Genomic DNA, 20784 nt, shown 5'->3' with positions numbered 1-20784 from the left:
TCAGAAGGATAAGTGTTAGCTCTTCTCTAAATGTTTGATAGAATTCGCCTGTGAAGGCATATGGTCCTGGACTTTTATTTGTTGGAAGCTTTTTTTTTTTTTTGGTATGCTCTTATTTATTTATTTTTCGTGTTGCACCAATATTTACTTTAAAAATGGTGCTAACCATTTTTATAACATCTTTATTGGACTATAATTGCTTTACAATGGTGTGTTAGGTTCTGCTTTATAACAAAGTGAATCAGTTTTACATATACATATGCTCCCATATCTCTTCCCTCTTGCGTCTCCCTCCCTCCCACCTTCCCTGTTGGAAGCTTTTTAATCACAGTTTCAATTTCATTACTCATGATTGATCTGTTCATATTTTCTATTTCTTCCTGGTTCAGTCTTGGAAGGTTGTACCTTTCTAAGAATTTGTCCATTTCTTCCAGGTTGTCCATTTTATTAGCATATAGTTGCTTGTAGTAGTCTCTTGTGATCCTTTGTATTTCTGTGGTGTCAGTTGCAATTTCTCCTTTTCCATTTCTAATTTTATTGATTTGGGTCCTCTCCCTTTTTTTCTTGATGAGTCTGGCTAAAGGTTTATCAATTTTGTTTACCTTCTCAAAGAACCAGCTTTTAATTTGATTGATCTTTGCTATTGTTTTCTTTGTTTCTATTTCATTTATTTCTGCTCTGATCTTTATTCTTTCCTTCTACTAACTTTGGGTTTTGTTTGTTCTTCTTTCTCTAGTTGCTCTAGGTGTAAGGTTAGGTTGTTCATTTGAGATGTTTCTTGCTTCTTAAGGTAGGAGTGTATTGCTATAAACCTCCCTCTTGGAACTGCTTTTGCTGCATCCCATAGGTTTTAGGTTATGTGTTCATTGTCATTGTGGTATTTTTTTATTTCTTCAGTGAGCTCTTAGTTATTTAGAAGCATGTTGTTTAGCCTCCATGTGTTTGTGTTTTTTTACAGTTTTTTTTCCTGTAATTGATTTCTAATCTCATAGCGTTGTGATCAGAAAAGATGCTTGATATGAGTTCAATTTTCTTAAATTTACCAAGGCTTGATTTGTGACCCAAGATGTGATCTATCCTGGAGAATGTTCCATGTGCACTTGAGAAGAAACTGTATTCTGCTGCTTTCTGATGGAATGTTCTATAAAGATCAATTAAGTCTATCTGGTCTAATGTGTCATTTAAGGCTTGCGTTTCCTTATTTATGTTCTGTCTGGATGATCTGTCCATTGGTGCAAGTGGGGTGTTAAAAACCTACAGTGTTATTGTGTTACTATGAGTTTCCCTTTTTATGGCTGTTAGCATTTGCCTTATGTATTGAGGTGCTCCTATGTTGGATGCATAAATATTTACAATTGTTATATCTTCTTCTTGGATGGATCCCTTGATCATTATGTTGTTTCCTTCTTTGTCTCTTGTAACAGTCTTTATTTTAAAGTCTATTTTGTCTGATATGAGTATTGCTACTCCAGCTTTCTTTTGATTGCCATTTGCATCGAGCGTCTTTACCATCCCCTCACTTTCAGTGTGTATGTATCCCTAGGTCTGAAGTGGGTCTCTTGTAGACAGCATATATACGGGTCCTGTTTTTGTATCCATTCAGCCAGTCTGTGTCTTCTGGTTGGAGCATTTAATCCATTTACATTTAAGGTAATTATTGATATGTATGTTCCTATTACCATTTTCTTAACTGTTTTGGGTTTGTTTTTGTAGGTCTTTTTTTTTTCTTCTCTTTTGTTTCCTGTCTAGAAACGTTCCTTTAGCATTTGTTGTAAAGGTGGTTTGGTGGTGCTGAATTCTCTTATCTTTTGCTTGTCTGTAAAGCTTTTGATTTCTCCGTGGAATCTGAATGAGATCTTTGCTGGGTAAAGTAATCTTGGTTGTAGGTTTTTCCCTTTCATTTCTTTAAATATATCTTGCCACTCCCTTCTTGCCTACAGAGTTTCTGTTGAAAAATCAGCTGATAACCTTATGGGGATTCCCTTTGTTATTTGTTGCTTTTCCCTTGCTTCCTTTTTTTTTTTTTTTTTTTTTGCCGTACGCAGGCCTCTCACTGTTGTGGTCTCTCCCGTTGTGGAGCGCAGGCTCCAGACACACAGGCTCAGTAGTTGTGGCTCATGGGCCTAGTTGCTCCGTGGCATGTGGGATCCTCCCAGGCCAGGGCTCAAACCCATGTCCCCTGCATTAGCAGGAAGATTCTCAAGCACTGGGCCACCAGGGAAGCCCTAATTTATTTTTTAATACTGAACTGTAGAGTCCTGCTTGCCAAACTAATTTTTATCCTCTGGTCTGATCTACCGGCAGGTGGCCTAGGAGAACTGAGGCTCAGAATGTCTATCACAGGATATGACTCCGATCTCTCCTATGCCCTCCCCATGCCCTTCCTGCCCTGGCTGAGACATATGGACCCACAAGGAGAACCATGTGGGCTGCTCATGTCCAGGGTCATGGTCTGAGTGAGCAGTGAGGGCCCTGCCAAGAACTCTCATTCCAGTGGCTCATTGACCACTGGGTATGTTCACCTTTGTGTGTATTAACCTACTGAGCAGCCACAGAAATAAGGATGGAAGAAAGAGATGCCCCAGACAGAATAAAGAACTTGCTTGAATGGTAACGTATCAGATCACAGACAACTCAGTGCCTTTTTTTTTTTTCCATCAGTAACTGGAGTTTGCTGAGTTATAAACTGAGAAAACTGAATAATACATCATGGAGAGCAGCAGTTAGTTTATACTGAGGGTCTCTTTATTTCTGACCATTTCTTTACAAAATCAACCCAGGGAGAACTCCAACATATGTGTCTCAAGCTGGAATCCACCTAAAGAAATTTAGATTCATATTTCTGACTCTATAGGACACATGTCCCCTAAAGGCCTATTACCTCTCAGAGTTAACTTTTCCCTCTGCAATTCTGCACCCTCGCTTAATCACTTTTTCTTTTCACATTCACATTGAGCAGATGTCTGAAACCATGGGTCTGTTTTCCCTTTATGATTCAACTATGTCCTAGATTTCAGTTTCCAAGTGCTCAGAAGAAAGCTTTTGATAGATGCACCCAAGTAGTTAGGGGTATTTCAGCAGTATATGATGGGCTGGGGATGATAGAATGTGTTATCTCCACAGTGCAGACAGGGGCTGGAACTAATCCAGATGATCCTGGGACGTCCTAAGACTCTCAGAATCTCAAACAGTTCAGCCAGACACTGGGAAAATCTTCTCAGTTGGAGGATCCCCTGAGAGCTGTAACTCTCCTGAGGGACAGGATACAGCTCTTGACTTAAACTGGGCAGCCCGGAGGTGTGTCGCAGCAGCTTCTCCATGATGGCCATGGAGAGGAGGTTTCCACGCAGGCTGAAGAACGTAAGCTGGGAGCAGTGGCTCAGGGGTTGCAGGATGGTCTCGAGGTGAGAGTCCATGATCCCACACTGATCTAAGTACAGTTCCTGGAGGGTGGCTGCAACTTTCTCCAACAGAACGGGGAGTAGCTCAGGACTAGAGTAGGTCAGGGAGACGCCACTCAGATCCAGTCCCTTTAGCTGACTGATGTTCGAACACTGGGACAGCTGGCTCAAGTCTGAATCCGAAAGGAGGCAGTGAGTTATTGCAAGGTTGTCCAAGGGGGTTGTCAGACACCTGGGGAGAAAAAGAGGAATTAGGTCTTAGAAACTGGGGTGGAAAGTGAACTTAAGGTGGGAGACAAGTCATCTGCCCAAGGCTAAGTTTGGTCTCACCATCTGATAATGATCAATACCCAGAATGCCCAGTCTCATTTTATCCTGAGTTCTTTCACCTTCTTTGTGTGACTGGATCAAGTCCACAGAACCTTGAAAGCTCTCTTTCCTCATCTGTCAAAAGGGTACAACATACTCCACTTTCTTTTGAGGATGAGTGAAGATAATGGAATGCGCTAGAACATGCTCAGAGGAGAGCCTGACACCTTGTGTCAATCAAGAGTGGGCATCACTGAATTTTAATAGTAAGTGACATACCTAAAATTCTTCCTACTCAGGCTTCCTTCAGCCCATGCTTGGGCCACAGGCACCCATAACTCAGGCCAAGTGAGGCTTCTGGGTGACATGCATAGTGGACCAACGTGGGCAAGATCTCACAACATCAGCTGGGGTTGCCAGTCTACAGGGTCTTAGTTACATCCCTGCATCACCTGCAAACCATCTTTCAATTTTTATTATCCCTTTGGCTCCTGCTCTATTACCATCATCTCCAGAATCATGTATTATCCATATATTAAGTACCTTATCTGGAGCAAAAAACAACCTTTTACAGACAGGGAATCTTAGACAGGCTCAGTGTGGTCACAAAATTGATGAGCACAGAGTTCCCATTTAGAAATGTTCAGGCCTGATGGAGTTTTCATTCTTTAAGGCCCCCTTCCTTTACCTATTTTCCTAAGTCATCTAAACAAAGATATCTCTTCCTAAAGAAGAAATAACATACCCACACCACTAGATCCTAACCCCTAGTCCATATCTTCCTAGCATGGTGTCCCTTTCCAGAGCCTCTATCCCAGTTTGGGCCCCTACCTTGATTTGTATGGTTATGTGATACCACACTTCAGGATAGAGCAGAAAAGCGGACAGTGTGTTTCACATTCTAGTGTTGTGTTCACCATTACCTGGCCAGCAGTGCACACTCACCTGAGGATCTCATCCAGACAGCCTTCAAGGAAGGAGGGAGATTCCAGATGGAGATCCCGGAGGTGGTGCAGCCTGAGGAACTGAGAGGTAATTTGGACAACGTGCTGCTCTTCCTGCTCCTCAAGTGCAGCGATGTGGATGTGGGAGAGAAGGAGTCTCTGCACATTACCCATCTGGCCCAGGAGAGGAGCAAACACGGCCAGGGTGGACAGATGCCAGGTGCAATTCACTTGCACCTCCTGGATACAGTCCAGTTGCACCATACTCAGGACCTTCATAATATTTTCCATGGGCATTGAAAGTATCTTCAGTTTCTTACAGCACAGGTGTATGGAAGCTTTCCTCTCCTCCACCCACCTGATGAGGTAGGTGAGGAATCTATCCATGGTCCTTTCATTGAGGTGAAGTTCTATGAACACCACCACGGGAGCCAAGGACTGCTCTGCCTTTGACCTGTCCTCAGCCACTGGTGCCATCAGAGTGCTTGAGTACCCATGGGCCCCATCTCCAGACCACATTCTCCAGAAGTCTTGTCCAGTATGCCTTAAATCCAGCACCTGCAGTTTGCACCTCCTGTGGGGAAACAGCAGATTTGCAGCGATGGTTTAAGATCCACACATAATGAAACCACAGTCTCAGAATTTAGGCAGCACTCAGACTCCCCACCTGAGCTTTTACTTCACATTCCTGACATCATCTGCTGCCTTGCCCTCTTCTTCCCTCTCTGCCTTACCTTCCTCCATTTCCTTTTCCCCTTCGATCCTTTCTTGTTCTCCACTTCTAGTACCTTCCTTCTAGTGATGCTTAAGCATCACTAGAAGGAGGTGAGGCATGTACTTTCAGGTTCCCTTGCATCTTAAGCACTCCTACACTTCCAGAAGGCATTTCCCAAAGTGAGCTCAGCAATGGCCAAGTCTCTGTGTTTCTTCATTGGAATCATCAGAAACCTCTGGTCCATCCCTTGTCCATCCACTCTCCTGACCCCAGGTGGCTCTTCAAAGACTCCCCAGACCCTACCAGGCTACCTGGATCAGACTCACCTGGGGCGATCCTTCTGGGCAAGCAGGATATCAAGCCCAGCCAGCACTGCTTGTAAGGTTCCCAGATGAGGTATCTTCATCAGGCCCCCCAGAGGCAGGCGGACAAAGGGCCAGGCTTGCACCATGGCCTTCAGGGTCTCACTGCGACTCCCATAGAATGCTTCCATGAACAGTGGGGGGAAGAGCTCGATGGGCAGATACTCCAGAGCAGTTATGTTTGAGGCCTCATCCCTCAGCAGGCTCTTTCCCGCCAGGCCCAGGAGCCTGGGTGGGTTCCAGACACTCATTCTGACTCTGCTCCTAAAGGAATCCTGTGGAAACTTGCAGGGAAGAAGGCATCTTTCTCAGTCAAGCATGAACACCCCTTAATCTCTCTTCTCACCTTGCAGAGGAACAAACTCATAGCCAAATCACTGCTCCAACAGTAGTGGAAGAGCCTCTGTTTAGCAGAATTCTACTCTAGTCTCTGTGGGCACAAATCCATAACGCTGCCTCTACAGGAACCAGAGCAAGCCTCCTTCCAAAGAGGTAGAAAACCAATGACTTGCCCATTCATTTCCATTCACTGCTTTGCTTAATTGTATTGCGCTGGGAATTGGGTACCATGAGCCTGAAGTCTTACCTTAATCTTTTTGGTGAAAACTTTTAGAAAATCACTTAGGTCCCTAAAACTATGGGAATAAGAGCATCTTGTGGCCCAACACAACCTCCATCCTCAATTCCCACTGTTAACTTGGACTGGAAAAGATGAAGGACATACCCCTAAAATGAATGCTCTTTTGTGTACAAACTAAATATTTTAAATGTCAAGAAATAAAATTCCAAACAGATGTTTTCATTAAAAGGAAAATCTTCTTGGTTAAGATAATTAAAAATGATATAAACCAAAGAACAAATCAAAATGTTGAGAATGAGGCAAAACTACACTGAGAGGCAAAACCAAAGCATGAAATTTGTTCATCGGAAAAGAAATAACTAAAGAAACCCCTCTCCCTGCCATTCTGATCTACATGGCACAATTCAAGACCAGCTGACCATACGTAAGAGGAGAGTGTCCTTAACTGAGGTCTATAACTTACCAGCTCTGATGTGGTTGGCAGGGTGCTCAGTCCTAAGACCAGGTGGAGAACCCAGACAGTGGGTTCCAGAGGAAGAAGTTTCTGCATCTCTTCTTTGATGCCCGAGGCTTTTATAGGCCTTTCTAATCACGTCTTCCCCATTTCCAACTACTAACAACCAATCAGAAAGCGATGCCTGATTAGATTCCAGACTGTCCATCAGGTTAGTCATGATTGGATCTTCACCTACATCCTGATGAATTGATTGAATCTGATTTTCAGTCAGGAGGGAATAAATGGGGGTAGGGGATTCAAGGACTCAATCATTGATTCACTGCACAAACATTGATTGAGTTATAGCCACGGGTGTGGGAAGAGATTATTGGTTCCTGATATTGGACAGAAACAACAAAACTAGAAAGCATCATTGTTGGAGAATCTTCGCACAGATCAAACTAATCAAGATGTCCAAAAATTAAAAAAATTAAACAAAAATTAAAACATTATAAAAATATGGTGGTGTCATTCCCAAAGGAAACAGCATAAACTTCTATCTGCATCAAGTTGTCACTTAGGTGTTATATAAGAAACATAGCAGATCATGAGCCTATTCAGGGAGCAAGGGAAATGCAATGGGGGATATGCTTGGCACTCCGGGCTTAAGTCAGGGCTTCTCTGAAGCAGGTCAGATCAAAATCACAATGAGAAGGAAGGATGGGGACTGGGCAGTGTGGAGCTGGGCATTCCTAAAGGGACACTGTGAATGAATCAAGACAGTGTATAGTTTGGGTATATATTTTTTTCTCTTGGGAAAATGGAGACTAAAAGACTTTTCTCTGGGTGGAGCTTAGAAATTAAAAAGGGAACCTGTGTCATGTTTAAGGTGTTTCCCTCCAGAAAGACGGTATCAGCACAGCAAAGTAGCATGAAAAGACTAAATCTGAGAATGTGAGCAGAAGGAGAGGCTGGGAGCCCTGGGAAGTCAAGTATTTCCAAGTCTGAGAGCCACTGAGGGTGGGCACTGTGGCCTGTTTGGGAACTTGGACCCAGGGGGAGACATGAACGTGGATAAGGTGCACCAAACCCTGTCCTCATCGTGGTGGCTGGTACCAGTAAACATTTTCTTTTAGGCTCTTCCTGCAGGGGACGCTCCCTGATGGCAATTAGCCACAGCCATTTTCCTAGGGGTTTGGCAGCCAAACCATAATTGCATTGACCCCTCTCCAAGTATATTTTGATAGTTAGTACTTCCTCAAAATTAGGAACGTTCAACACAAATTCTGATCAAAGTGACGTCATTAGACACAGAAATAAAATACTGTTCTCCTCATATTAAGCACTGTTCACAAATACTAACGCCTTTCCCTACAAAATTCAGAAGCTATATTTGATGTTTAAGGATCTGCCATGTTCAGGGATAACTCCCACCCTGGGCTGCATCACATGAAGATTTTTTTGATTTTTCAGGATACAAAGAAAGTGTGACCCTTCCTCCACCCCCAAGCATTCTCCATGCCTTTCCTCCATTCACAGTGATGTCCATGTAATTCAATTATAAAGCAGCCTAAGAAGACTAGGAGACTTGAAGAGTGTTCTCCATCTTGGTACCTTTCCAGAAGATTCCTTTCACCACATTTCTGCTATGGGTATAAACAGCCTTTGCATAAAATAGGGATAAACTGAATTGTACTCAGTAGACATTTTACCTCTCAGGCCAGCAAACACATTTAGTAATGAGCTACAGTAGAGTGAGATAAGTAACAATGATCATCATAAACAACTCTTTTTTATTGAACACAAAACTTGGTGAGCAATGGTGTCAGCACTTTTTATCCATTACCTCAAATAACCTTCACAGGAAATGAAAGGTTCACTGCTCTTTTCCCATTTTTAGGCTGGTGGATTCAGGTGTGGGCTTGGGAGAGAAACCTGCTCACTTCCACACTGTGAATAATTGGTAGATTCCCTCAGGTGAGGGGTTCAGAAGGAACCTAAACATTAGGAAAAACTGACTGACAAACTTCACATGATGTCAGTGTAAATGGGCAAATAACAGAGTCCAAGCTGGAGATGTTTCTATGGGATCCCAGTCCATGAGATCCAAGGATATAGGAGGGGTCAAAATGTTGGAATGTTCTAGAAATTTTAAAAGCCCAGCTGTCTCCCTTCCTCCTGCATAGAGGAAACCTCCTCTGTCCACCTCCACACAGAGCCTGTTTACTCAGGGGACACACTGGCTGTCGAGGAAGAGGGAGCCCATGTGCACAGAGGGGCCATCCTTCCTGCCCAATTCTGGGTCCAGCAGGACTCTCAGAGTCTGGTGAGAGTGGATCTGGTGGATCTGGCATTTCTAGCCTGTCCTGGTTGCATGTCCTCATGACCTTGTTTGCTGCCCAGGTCAGAGCTACCCTCTGAACCCATCAGGGGGACGTTCTGCTCTGCTTTTCCTGTCACAGTATCCCAAGTGAGATTCTAAAACATCTGCTCCCAGGTCTCTGCATAAGGGTTTAGAATATATGTGTGCCTCCAGTTCCCTCTTCCAGCATGAACTGACTTGGAAGTCCTCTCTTTCTGCAGCCCACCAACATCACCTCTCCTCGAACCTGGAGCCTGGCTAGAATGCTGGGACACCCTTCCACTGGGATCAGAAGAAATCAAGGAACTCTTCTCTAATTCTACTGAGTTATTTTGTAGAATATGACTAACCCCAAAGCGTAGAGTTTCCCTGCTGCACTTCTGGATCCATTGAGGCACACAGGACTGCTGAGGGGTGAACTCTCCTGGGTAGCAGAGGAGGATCTTGACTCCTCTGGTCTTCCTAGGTGCGACAGGTGATGGAGCACCTTGAAGACCAGTCCCCTGCAGAGGCTCTCCCATCTGTGGCTCTCTTGGCCCAGCCCTTGAGCTGACAAATTTCTCCTCAGGTCCAGTAAGCCTTTTTTTCTCTCCTAAGTCAAATGTCTTCTTTCCCTGAATTTCTTGCTTTCTGTGCCTTTTTAAAGTCCAGGTCTCTGTGTTGACCCTCCTTGTCCCCTCCAGTCTCAACAGGGTCTGGTTCCACTTTAGATCCACTAATAACTTGCTATAAACAAGGAGCTGTTGCTCTTTCTTCCTCATCAATAAAGACTTGATGACAACATTACCCTGGGTCTGGGCAATTAATCCCAAAGGACAGGCTTGTAGAGACATGGTGGGTGGGGAGGATGTCTGGGACTCTCTCCAGGCAGGATTGGGCCACAGGGCATGAAGGAGAGAAGAGAGAGGAGTGCAGAGAATATCCAGGGGAGCTGGTGTAGGACCCAGAATGAGGTGGGAGTAGAGAAATGTCAGCCTAGCAAGAGATCATGTCCTCTGGCTCTCACAGGACCATGTCCCATCAAGTCTGAGGATTTGTGTCTGAGGCCACTGGAGACACTGAGGCCCTGGATTTGGGACTGTGAGTTCCCAGGGTCTGGATTTGCTTGCCCTGCCTGGCATTAGGCTCCAGTGGCTGCTCTCGTACTCACCACAAGAGCACAGTGTCTGGCCAGCGAAGAGTCTGGAGAGAGAAAGAGTGGTGAGCGTCCAGTCTGGATGCAAATATCAGGGGCAGGTTAAGAGGGAAGGCGAGGATCCTCACCTTGACATTTATGCCAGAGGAAGGGATGCTCTTTGGAAATTTTGCAGTTTTGTCTCCTCACTCATCACAGCTTCCAGACTTTGAGAATTGTGTTTTTCAGGAGAAAATGAGAAATAATGAGGTCTGTTACTGTGTCTCCGTCATCCAAATGACAGCAAATTGCCTAGTTTAATCCTTATGAAGGTCATAGGAGATGAAAGTCAAACCAGGACCCATTGCTTGTCCAGCACAAATGAAGGAGGAGCACAGGGACCTGTACTGGCCTCCCTCTTGTGGGAAAATCCTCTAACGTCCCGGGCTGAGGACCGGCAGGAGCTTCTGGTGGTGGCGGTGGGTGGGGGGAGGGCTCTTTGGACAAGTTCACTGGGGTGTCTCCAGCACATGTGACACAGCCTAATACTCTTACCCAGTATTGCCCTCTCACTCTTTTCTCCTCGATTCATTTAAGAGGATTATTTATTCTTCTCGTAACTGAAAATTTGTACCCTTTGATGTACTTCTCTCCATTCCCTCCAGCCCAGCCCCTGTCAACCACCATTTTATTCTCTGTTCATGAGAAATTGATTTTCTTTTCCTTTTTTTGAGTCTACATATAAATGATACAATGTAGTATTTGTCTTTCTCTCTCTGGCTTACTTCACTTAGCATAACATCCTCGAAGTTTATCCATATTTTCACAAATGGCAGAATTTTCTTTTTATGGCTGAATAATATACGAGTATGAACATATACAACTTTTCCTTTATTCATTCATCCATCAAAGGACTTTTAGGTTGTTTCCATATTGTGGCTATTGTGAATAACGCTGCAGTGAACATGGTGTTCAGGCGTCTCTTCAAGGATCTAGTAGACTCACAGTGACTATAGTTAATAATATAATATTGTATATTTAAAATTTGCTGAGAGTAGATCTTATAAGCATTCTCACCACAAACACAAAAAGAGTTAACTACGAGGTTGTGGATGTCTTAATTATCTTGACCTTGGTAATCACTTCACAATACATACATATATCACATCACCACATTGCACACTTTAAATATCTACAATTATATTTGTCAATTATCATTCAATTAAAATGTGTTTACTGAGTATCTAAAGTGTACCAACTGCTATTCTGGGTAACAGGGAAACATCCAATTAATGTGATATGTCCCACTACCATGTTATCTCATATGTACAGACTTTACATTCTATTGAGGCAGACAAAAAACACATAAGCTGAAAACTAAATTTAATACAGGCAGATGTGTACCTAGACCACAGTAGTGCAGGAAGGTAAAGGGATTAAACAAGAGCCCTTCCCAATGTGCAACACTGGTATACTTATTGTTTTGAGCTGTAGGCAATGAAGACACAGCAGACTGAAACAAACAAAGAAAGCATTTCACCTCTCTCTGAACTACCTAAAAGAATTTAGAAAGGGGACCTGGGCCAGAGAGAGAGCTATTATCAAGAGATAACTTTATCTGAGTGATGTATCTGTATGGCAGGACAAACATCTAATTACCAAACAAATTACTAGCTCTTCTGTGAATCACACTCTTCCCCATTGAAGACCTGGCACTCTCTCCCATCCCGTGTCCTGAGATCACACATGAGCCTTTATTACTCTATGGTTGGCGAGAACAACAAAACATTGGAGCAACCTAAATTTACATAAGGAGGCAAAGTGTTAAAATGTGGGCCATTCATTTTATGGACTACTGTATGCCCGCTGATATGAATGAGGACTGATCCTTAAGACCCCCCTTTAAACGTAAAAAAGCAAGATGATCTGAATCACTAAGACACCGTTTCTATAAGGGAAGCTGAACCAGACGTTAGCACATGCAAAAATAAATGTACAGAAGGTCAGAGAGAAGTCTGGAAAGTACACTAAACTGAACTCTCTGGAGAGGGGCCTGGGATGAAGAGGAAGTTCAGGGGATATGTTTCTTCTATCTGTATTGTTGGGATGTTTTACATTGAGAGTATAGTCCTGTCTTACTTGGGCAAAACCAACAAAATATGGGAAACAAGTGAAGGTTTCTTTTGTTACTGAACCAAACTCGGGTCCACTGATCTGTGTGCAGTGAAACCAATCTACTGATACTGAGAGTGATGAAGGAAAGTGTAGCATTTATTGCAGGCACCAAGCAAAGAACAGGGGCAATTATTGCTCAAAAGGCCCAAATTCCCTGATGACTTTCAGGAAAAGGTTTTTAAAGACAGGGTGAGAGAGAGCGTTGTAGGGTGTGTGATCAGCTCATGGACATTCTTCTGGTAGTTGGTGATGAGGTAACCAGGAATAAATATCATCAAGCTTCTGCTTCCAACCCCTCTGGTCTCTATGTGCTTGTAGTCAGCCTGGAGTTCACTTCATTCAGTGTTTTCAAAGTAGCTCAAGGATATGGCTCAGAATGTTATCTGTAGCCCTTGAGGAGGAACTAAAGGTCTTTGAATTTGTTTAATAGCTAAGCTATTATTATTTTGTCCTGCTTGATTATTTTCCTTTGTTTCTGCATTTTGTCATATTTTCTGTTTATTCTTTGGAACTCAGGATAGGCCTAGGAGGATAAAGGTTTTCTACAAACAAGAGGCAGGTGCAGGACATGACGGGGAGTCTGTCCTGGGAAGGGCCCATAGGGTTCTGCTCAGTTACACTTTCAAGTACAACTTATATGTACAAATGCATTGACCACAAGTGCTATTTCTTCCATATCCAATTTATTTACATTATTTGTAGACAGCTAGTGTTGACTTTCCCAAAATGAGCATTTCAGTGCAAAATAACGTGTGGCTATAAATTGTTGTTAAATATGTCCATGCACCCACAGTTATAAGCATTTACTGCCATACCAGCCTTCTTGTTCAGCTGCAGGACCACAGGGTGATAGAGACACAGTCCCTGCACTTTATGAGACTATTAATGTTGTTGATGAAAATTCAATTAACTCTCAAGTTAAGAAGAAGAAAAAGGGAATTTTATTTGAGCCAAACTGAGGATTATAACCCAGGAAGCAGATTCTCAAAAAGCCCTGGGAACTGTTCCATGAGTTAGAAGTCAAAGGCATAGTAATATACATTTTTGAGTCAAAGGATCATACATCAAAATGACATCCTGATATTTTACATAAAGTTCACCAAGGATACATAGTCCAGGTAAGCACATACAAAGTGGGCAGCAAGTCACCATGAACCCCTACAGAGCTGGGAAAGAACACTATTCTTTTAAGAAGTTACATTGCTAACATCAGAAGAAAAAAAAATTGATCTTTAATGTTGAGCAGGCACTCCCATTTTTGAGGAGCTCATTGCACATTAGGTAGGCAGGAAGCCCAAACAAACACAGAGAGAGACTTCTATGTTTAATTTTTTTCTTGTCCTGCCTTAAAATATAAATTTTATTTCATCATTGTCTAACAGGTAAGTTTGTCAACAGAAAAAAATTGTAATATGTACCCTTTTCATATGATCCAGCAGCCTCGTTCCTTGGTATCTATCCAAATGAGTTGAAAACTTATGTCCAAACAAAACATGCACACAGATGATTTTAGCAGCAAACCAAAGAAGCAACAAAGCTGTCTTTCAGTGTATGAGTGAGCAAATATACTGTGGTGTATTCAGACAAGGAATGTAATCAAAACATGAAAAGACATGGAAGAAACTTAATAAGTGAAAGAAGTCAATCTGAAAAGGTTACATACTGTATGATTCCAGAAATATGACATTTTTTCTTTTCTAAAAATTTTTATTGGAGCATAGATGATTTACAATGTTGTGTTACTTTCTGCTGTACAGCAAAGTGAATCAGTTCTACATATACATATATCCATTCTTTTTTAGATTCTTTTCCCATATAGGTCATTACAGAGTATTGAGTAGAGTTCCCTGTGCTATAAAGTGGGTTCTTACTAGTTATCTATTTTATATATAGTAGTGTGTATATGTCAATCCCAATCTCCCAATCTATCCCTCCCCCACCTTTCCACCCAGGAAACCATAACATTGTTTCCTACATCTGTAACTCTATATGACATTTTGGAAAAGGCAAAGCTCTGGGGAAAGCAAAAATATCCATGGTGGCCAGGGACTGGGGGGTGGAAAAGATAAATAGGCAGAGCAAAGAGGATTTTATTTTTTAAATTTTATTGGAGTATAGTTGATTTACAATGTTGTGTTAGTTTCAGGTGTACAGCAAAGTGAATCAGTTATACATATACATATATACACTCTCTCTCTCTCTCTCTTTTTTTTTACATTTGTTTCCCATATAAGCCATTGCAGAGTATTGAGTAGAGTTCCCTGTGCTATACGGCAGGTTCTTATAAGTTAGGACAGTGAAAATACTCCATTATGATACTACACTAGTAGATACATGCAACTATACATTTGTCAAAACCCATAGAATGTACAACCCTAAGAGTGAACCTTGGTGTAAACTATGAAGTTTGGTTGATAAGGATGTCTCAGTGTAGATTCATGAATTATAGCAAATGTACTCTTCTGGTGGGAGATTTGGATATCCAGGGAGGCTGTACACTTGGGGGCAAGAGACAAATGGGAACTCTCTGTACTTTCTGTTCAATTTCACTGTGAATCTAAAACTGCTCTTAAAAATAAAGTTTACTTTAAAAAATATAACTGTAATCCTAGCTCTAAAATTTTATTATTCTAAATATTTTTAAAGGAGAAAAAAATCTCATTCATTGATCTTTAAAATCAGTTTTCATGTCTTATTTGTCTTGAGACGCCAAAGGAAGTTCAACATTTTTTCAAAAATCCACATGCATTCTTTACAAGTACTAAATTACCTCTACAATTTTCAAAGAAATTTCATGTATTTAATATTCATATAAATGTACAAATATTTAAACTCAACTAGTATTAACAGGACAGCAAAATTTTTAGAAAGTACTGACGTATACAATCCTGCTTACAAAACCGATTTATATCCTCCTGTCTAATCTACCAGCTGGTGGCCTAGGAGACCTGAGGCTCAGAATGTCTATCACTAGAGATGAATCCAATCTCTCCTATGCCCTCCCTTCCTCCTCCCTGCACTGGCTGATAGAGCAGCTTGAGTGAACCATGATTCATTGGTGTCCACATGTGAAAGGTGAGACCCATTTCAGGCCCTGGGTTTGCTCTCCACCCTGTTGTAAGGAATAGAGGGTAAGCTAGAGGAATGTAGATACTGAGGTTTCCACTAGGAGAGGAAAAGAAGGGAAAGTCTCATTGAATTATCTCTTAGTGTATGCTAGCTCCAGGGCCAAGCCCTCAAGTGCATTCTCTCATTGGAATGTACAAATGTCTAATCAGCTGGATTTGTATCATTATGTTCCTTTTACAAGGTAACTGAGGCTTTTGATTAAGGTTCCTCCACCCCTATATCCACTCCATCCCTGGAGCACCAACACCCTGAATTTCCCATCAACTCTTTGAGTCAACTTTTCACCTTCAATCTTGTACCCCTGCTGGATCACCTTTCCTTTTCACATTCATGTTGAGCAGATGCCTGAAACCATAGGTCTGTGTTCTCATCACAATGCACCTATTTCCTAGCTTTCGGTTTCCAGTGCCCAGAAGAAAGCTTTTCATAGAGGCAACCAACTAGGGAGGGACAAAACAGCAGTATATAATGGTCTTCTCATGACAGAATATCTCATTGCCCCAGCGAGGACAGGGGCTAGAGCTAATCCAGATGGTCCTGGGCCTTCCTAAGTTCCTCATAATCTCAACCAGCTCAGCCTGAAGCTGGGCAAGTCTCCCCAGGTGTAGGATTCTCAGAGAGCTGTAACTCTCCCTTGGGGCAGGATACAGCTCTAGAATTAAACTGGGCAGTCCATCAGTATGACGCAGCAGCTTCTCCATGATGGCCATGGAGAGGAGGTTCCCACAAATGCTGAAGGTCCTGAGCTGGGAGCAGTGGCTCAGGGTAGGCAGGATGGCCTCAAGTTGACAGTCCATGATTCCACACAGATTTAAGTCCAGTTCCTGGAGCGTGGCTGCAACTTTCTTCAGCAGAACTTGGAGGAGCTCAGGACTAAAGTCAGTCAGTGTGACACCACTCAGATCCAGGCCCTTTAGCTGACTGATGTTCAGGCACTGGGACAGATGTTTCAAGTCTGATTCTGTAATCAGACAGTGAGTTATTGAGAGGTTCTCCAAGGGAGTCTTCAGGCACCTGGGAGAGAAACTGAGGAATTAGGTCTTGGAAACTGGGATGTAACATGACCTCAAGGTGGGAGATAAGTGATTTACCCAAGGCCAAGGTCATTTTGACCATCTGATAACAATCAATACCCAGAAGGCCCAATCTCATTTTGGCCTGACTCCTGTCATCTTCTTTGTTTGGCTGAGATAAGTACACAGAATCTTGAAAGCTCTCTTTCCTCATCAGTCAAGCAGGGTACAACATACTCCACTTCCTTTTGCGGATGAACTAAAATAGTGGAATTCACTAGAACATGCTCAGAGGAGAGCCTAGCACAGAGTCTCAATCAAGAGTGGGCATATGGGGCTTCCCTGGTGGCGCAGTGGTTGAGAGTCCGCCTGCCGATGCAGGGGACACGGGTTTGTGCCCCGGTCCGGGAGGATCCCACATGCCGCGGAGCGGCTGGGCCCATGAGCCATGGCCGCTGGGCCTGCGCGTCCGGAGCCTGTGCTCCGCAACGGGAGAGGCCACAACAGTGAGAGGCCCGCGTACCGCAAAAAAAAAAAAAGAGTGGGCATCACTGAATTTTCATATTTAGAGTCAAAACAAACAAAAAAATACGCTCAAATCAGGGTGCCTTTAGCTCACTACTTGAGCCCCAGGTGCCCATATCTCTGGGCCAGATGAGGCTGGAGGGAGACATGAACAGGGAACCAATCTGGACAAGATCCCACATCATCAACTGGGGTTTCCAGTCTGCAGGGGCTCAGTTACATCCCTGCATCATCTGCAAACCACCTACCACTTTTTATTTTGCTTTTGGCTCCCCATTCCTTACCACCAGAATCATGCATTTCCCGTATATTAATTACCTTATCTGGAGCACAAGCAACATTTTACAGATGGGTAATTTGAGACAGGCTCACTGTGGTCACAAAATGGTTGAGCACAGAGCTTCCCTAGAAATACTCAGGCCTGAGCTTGTTTCCCCTCTTCAGTGCCCTCTTACCTGTTTTTTTTTTTTTTTAAGTCACCTGAACAAAGACATCTCTTCCTGAGAAAGAAATCACAAACACTCTGATACATCTGAACCCTCCAGTCTATAGCTTCCTAGCATGGTGTCCCTTTCCAGAGCCTCTATCGCACTTTGTCCCTCTACCTTGATTTGTGTGGTTATGTGATGCCACACTTCAAGGTAGAGCAACAAAGGAAACAACGCATGTGACATTCTAGTGTTGTGTTCTCTGTTACTCGGTCAGTGGTGCCATCCTCACCTGAGCATCTTGTCCAGGCGACCTTGGAGGAAGGAGGGAGATTCCATACGGAGATCCCGGAGGTGGTGCAGCCTGAGGAACTGAGAGGTAATTTGGACAAAGTGCTGCTGTTCCTGCTCCTCAAGTGCAGAGACATGGATGTGGGAGAGAAGGAGTCTCTGCACGTTACTCATCTGGCCCAGGAGAGGAGCAAACATGGCCAGGGTGGACAGATTCCAGGTGCAATTCACTTGCACCTCCTGGATACAGTCCAGTTGCACCATATGCAGGACCTTCATAATATTTTCCATGGACATTGTAACAATTTTCAGCTTCTTACAGCACAGGTGTATGGAAACTTTTCTCTTCTCCACCCACTGCATGAGGTAGATAAAGAATTCATCCATGGTCCCTTCATTGAGGCAAAGTTCTATAAACACCTCCAAGGGAGCCAAGGGCTGCTCTGTCCTTGACCTGTCCTTAGCCACTGGTGCCATTGATGAGCTTGAGGGCACATGGACATTGGATCCAGACCACATGCTCCAGAAGTCCTGGCCAGTATTCCTTAAATCCAGCACCTGCAGTTTGCACCTCCTGTGGGGGAAACAGCAGATTGGCATGGATGGTTTAAGATTCACACTGAATGAAACCACAGTCTCAGAATTTAGGCAACACTCATTTCCCACATGTGCTTTTACTTCACATTCCTGACATCACCTGCTGCCTTGCCCTCTTCTTCCCTCTCTGCCTTTCTTTCCTCCATCTCCTTTGCCCCTTCCATTCTTTCTGGTTTTCTACTTCTAGTACCTTTAATCATCACTAGGAGGCTGTGGGGGCACGTTCTTTCAGGCTCCCCTGCATCTTAGGTACTCCTATACTTCCAGAAGGCATTTCCCGAAGTGAGCTCAGCAATGTCCAAGGCCTCTGAGCTTCTTCCTTGGTATCATCAGAAGCCTCTTGTCCATCCCTTGGCTATCTACTCTTATGACACCAGCTGTCTCTTCAACAATGTCTAGGACCCTACCAGCCTACCTGGCAGACTCACCTGGGGCAATCCTTCTGGGCAAGCAGGATATCAAGCCCATCCAACACTGCTTGTAAGGTCCCCACATGAGGCATCTCCATCAGGCCTCCCAGAGGTAGTCGGACAAAGGGCCAGGCTTGCACCATGGCCTTCAGGGTCTCACTGTGTCTCCCATGGATGGCCTCCATGAACAGTGGTGGGAAGAACTCTGTTGGTAGATTCTCCAGAGCAGCAAAGGCCAAGGCCTCATCCCTCAGCAGGCTCATTCCCACTAGGTCCAGGAGTCTGGGTGGATTCCAGATACTCATTCTGATCTTTTCCAAAAGGAAACCTGTGGAAGCCGTCAGAGAACAAGACATCCTTTTCATGCCAAGCATGAACAAGCCTCCATTGTCTCCCCACCCTTCAGAGGGACTTAGCGCGGTGATAGAAGAGCCTCAATTTTCCCCTATTCCAGTCTAGGTTCAGTGGGTACAAAGCCATAACTCTTTCCCTACTAGCAGGGGCTCAGTTACATCCCTGTATCATCTGTATCTCACAAGTACCGAAGAAAAGGAAAGGCAACCACTAGTCCATCCATTTCCACCCACTGCTTTGCTTAATTCATGTCCCAGTGGTAAGTGTGTACCACGAGCCTTAACAATGTCCCTTATCTTTCTTGGGGGAAAACTTTCAGACCATCACTTAGGGCCCCAAAACTATGGGAATAGGAGCATCATGTGGCCCAGCACAGCCTCCATCCTCAATTCCCACAGTTAACTTGGCTGAGAAAGATGAAGGAAATACCCCTAAAATGAATGCTATTTGCACAAAGTAAATATTTTAAATGTCAAGAAATAAAATTCCAAAGAGATACTTTTCATTAAAAAGAATATCTGGGGCTTCCCTGGTGGCACAGTGGTTGAGAGTCCGCCTGCCGATGCAGGGGACACGGGTTCGTGCCCCGGTCCGGGAAGATCCCACATGCGGCGGAGCGGCTGGCCCTGTGAGCCATGGCCGCTGAGCCTGCGCGTCCGGAGCCTGTGCTCTGCAACAGAAGAGGCCACAACACTGAGAGGCCCGCGTACCACAAAAAAAAAAAAAAAGAAGAAAGAAAATTTGTTTGGTTAAGACATTTAAAAATAATATAAACCAAAGCACAAATCAAAGTATTTGGGATTAAGGCAAAATTACACTTAGAGGTAAAACGAAAATCTTAAATCCATTTATCTGAAAAGAAATAAGAAACCTTCCATATCAAGCTGCATGCCACCATTCAAGACACAGAGATCATGGGTAAGATGAGGGTGTCCTTAGCTGAGGTATGTCACTGACCAGCTCTGATGACATCGGCGGGGTGGTGCTAGGACCTCCGGCTCCTCGGAAAATCCAGGAGGTGACTGGATTCTGCATCTCTTCTTTGGTACATGAAGACTTTATAGATCTTTCTAATCACAACTTCCTTCTTTCCAACTACTAACTTCCAATCAGAAAGCATACCTGATTAGATTCCAGACTGTCCGTCAGGTTAATCCTGATCGGATCTTTGTCTATCTCAAGAGGAATGGATTGAATCAGATATTCATTCAGGAAAGAGAAAGAACGAAGGAGGGGTATTGGAGTCAAAGGCACGTTCCTTGATTCACTCCACAAATATTGATTGGGTTTTACCAATACCAATAGTTATACCTGCGGGTATGAGACAGGGAAGGGGTTATCGATTTGTGATATTGGATAGGAAAAACAAATATTTAAAGCATCAGTGTTGGGGGATCTTTGGCCATATCACAATTATCAGAATGTCTCAGAATAAAAACAGCTTCATGAAGACAGTGGTGTTGTTCCCAAAGGAAACACAATAAATCCATCCCTGTATCAAGTGTCAGGTGTCATGTCAGAAACATGGGAGATCATGAGCTTATTCAGGCAGCAAGGGAAGTGCTTTTGGGGATGTGGTTGGTTTTCCAGCCTATGTCAAGGCTTCTCTGAAGGAGGTCAGGTCAAAATCACAGTGAGA

At 43.5% G+C, this 20784-nt stretch overlaps 2 protein-coding genes across 2 annotated transcripts; both read right to left on the bottom strand.

Annotated features, from left to right (window-relative positions):
• Positions 1-2750: 2750 nt before the first annotated feature.
• Positions 2751-7345, bottom strand: LOC309800896 (PRAME family member 8-like). Its single transcript, XM_082615202.1, has 4 exons — positions 6775-7345; positions 5696-6015; positions 4656-5228; positions 2751-3633 (listed from the first exon to the last, which is right to left on the bottom strand). Exons 1-4 carry the CDS (start codon positions 6859-6861, stop codon positions 3075-3077), a joined length of 1539 nt encoding a protein of 512 aa, XP_082471328.1. The 5' UTR covers positions 6862-7345; the 3' UTR covers positions 2751-3074.
• Positions 7346-15282: 7937 nt separating this feature from the next.
• LOC309799069 (melanoma antigen preferentially expressed in tumors-like) lies at positions 15283-20175 on the bottom strand. Its single transcript, XM_082612097.1, has 4 exons — positions 20103-20175; positions 18810-19119; positions 17786-18358; positions 15283-16541 (listed from the first exon to the last, which is right to left on the bottom strand). The coding sequence occupies exons 2-4, from the start codon at positions 19094-19096 to the stop codon at positions 15968-15970; spliced, it is 1434 nt and encodes a 477-aa protein (XP_082468223.1). The 5' UTR covers positions 19097-19119; positions 20103-20175; the 3' UTR covers positions 15283-15967.
• Between the last annotated feature and the right edge of the window lie 609 nt (positions 20176-20784).

The sequence above is a fragment of the Mesoplodon mirus genome (genome assembly GCF_964341445.2).
Source record: "Mesoplodon mirus genome assembly, chromosome: 3".
Classification (NCBI taxonomy): domain Eukaryota; kingdom Metazoa; phylum Chordata; class Mammalia; order Artiodactyla; family Ziphiidae; genus Mesoplodon; species Mesoplodon mirus.
This window is presented reverse-complemented; position numbering and strand designations above follow the sequence as displayed.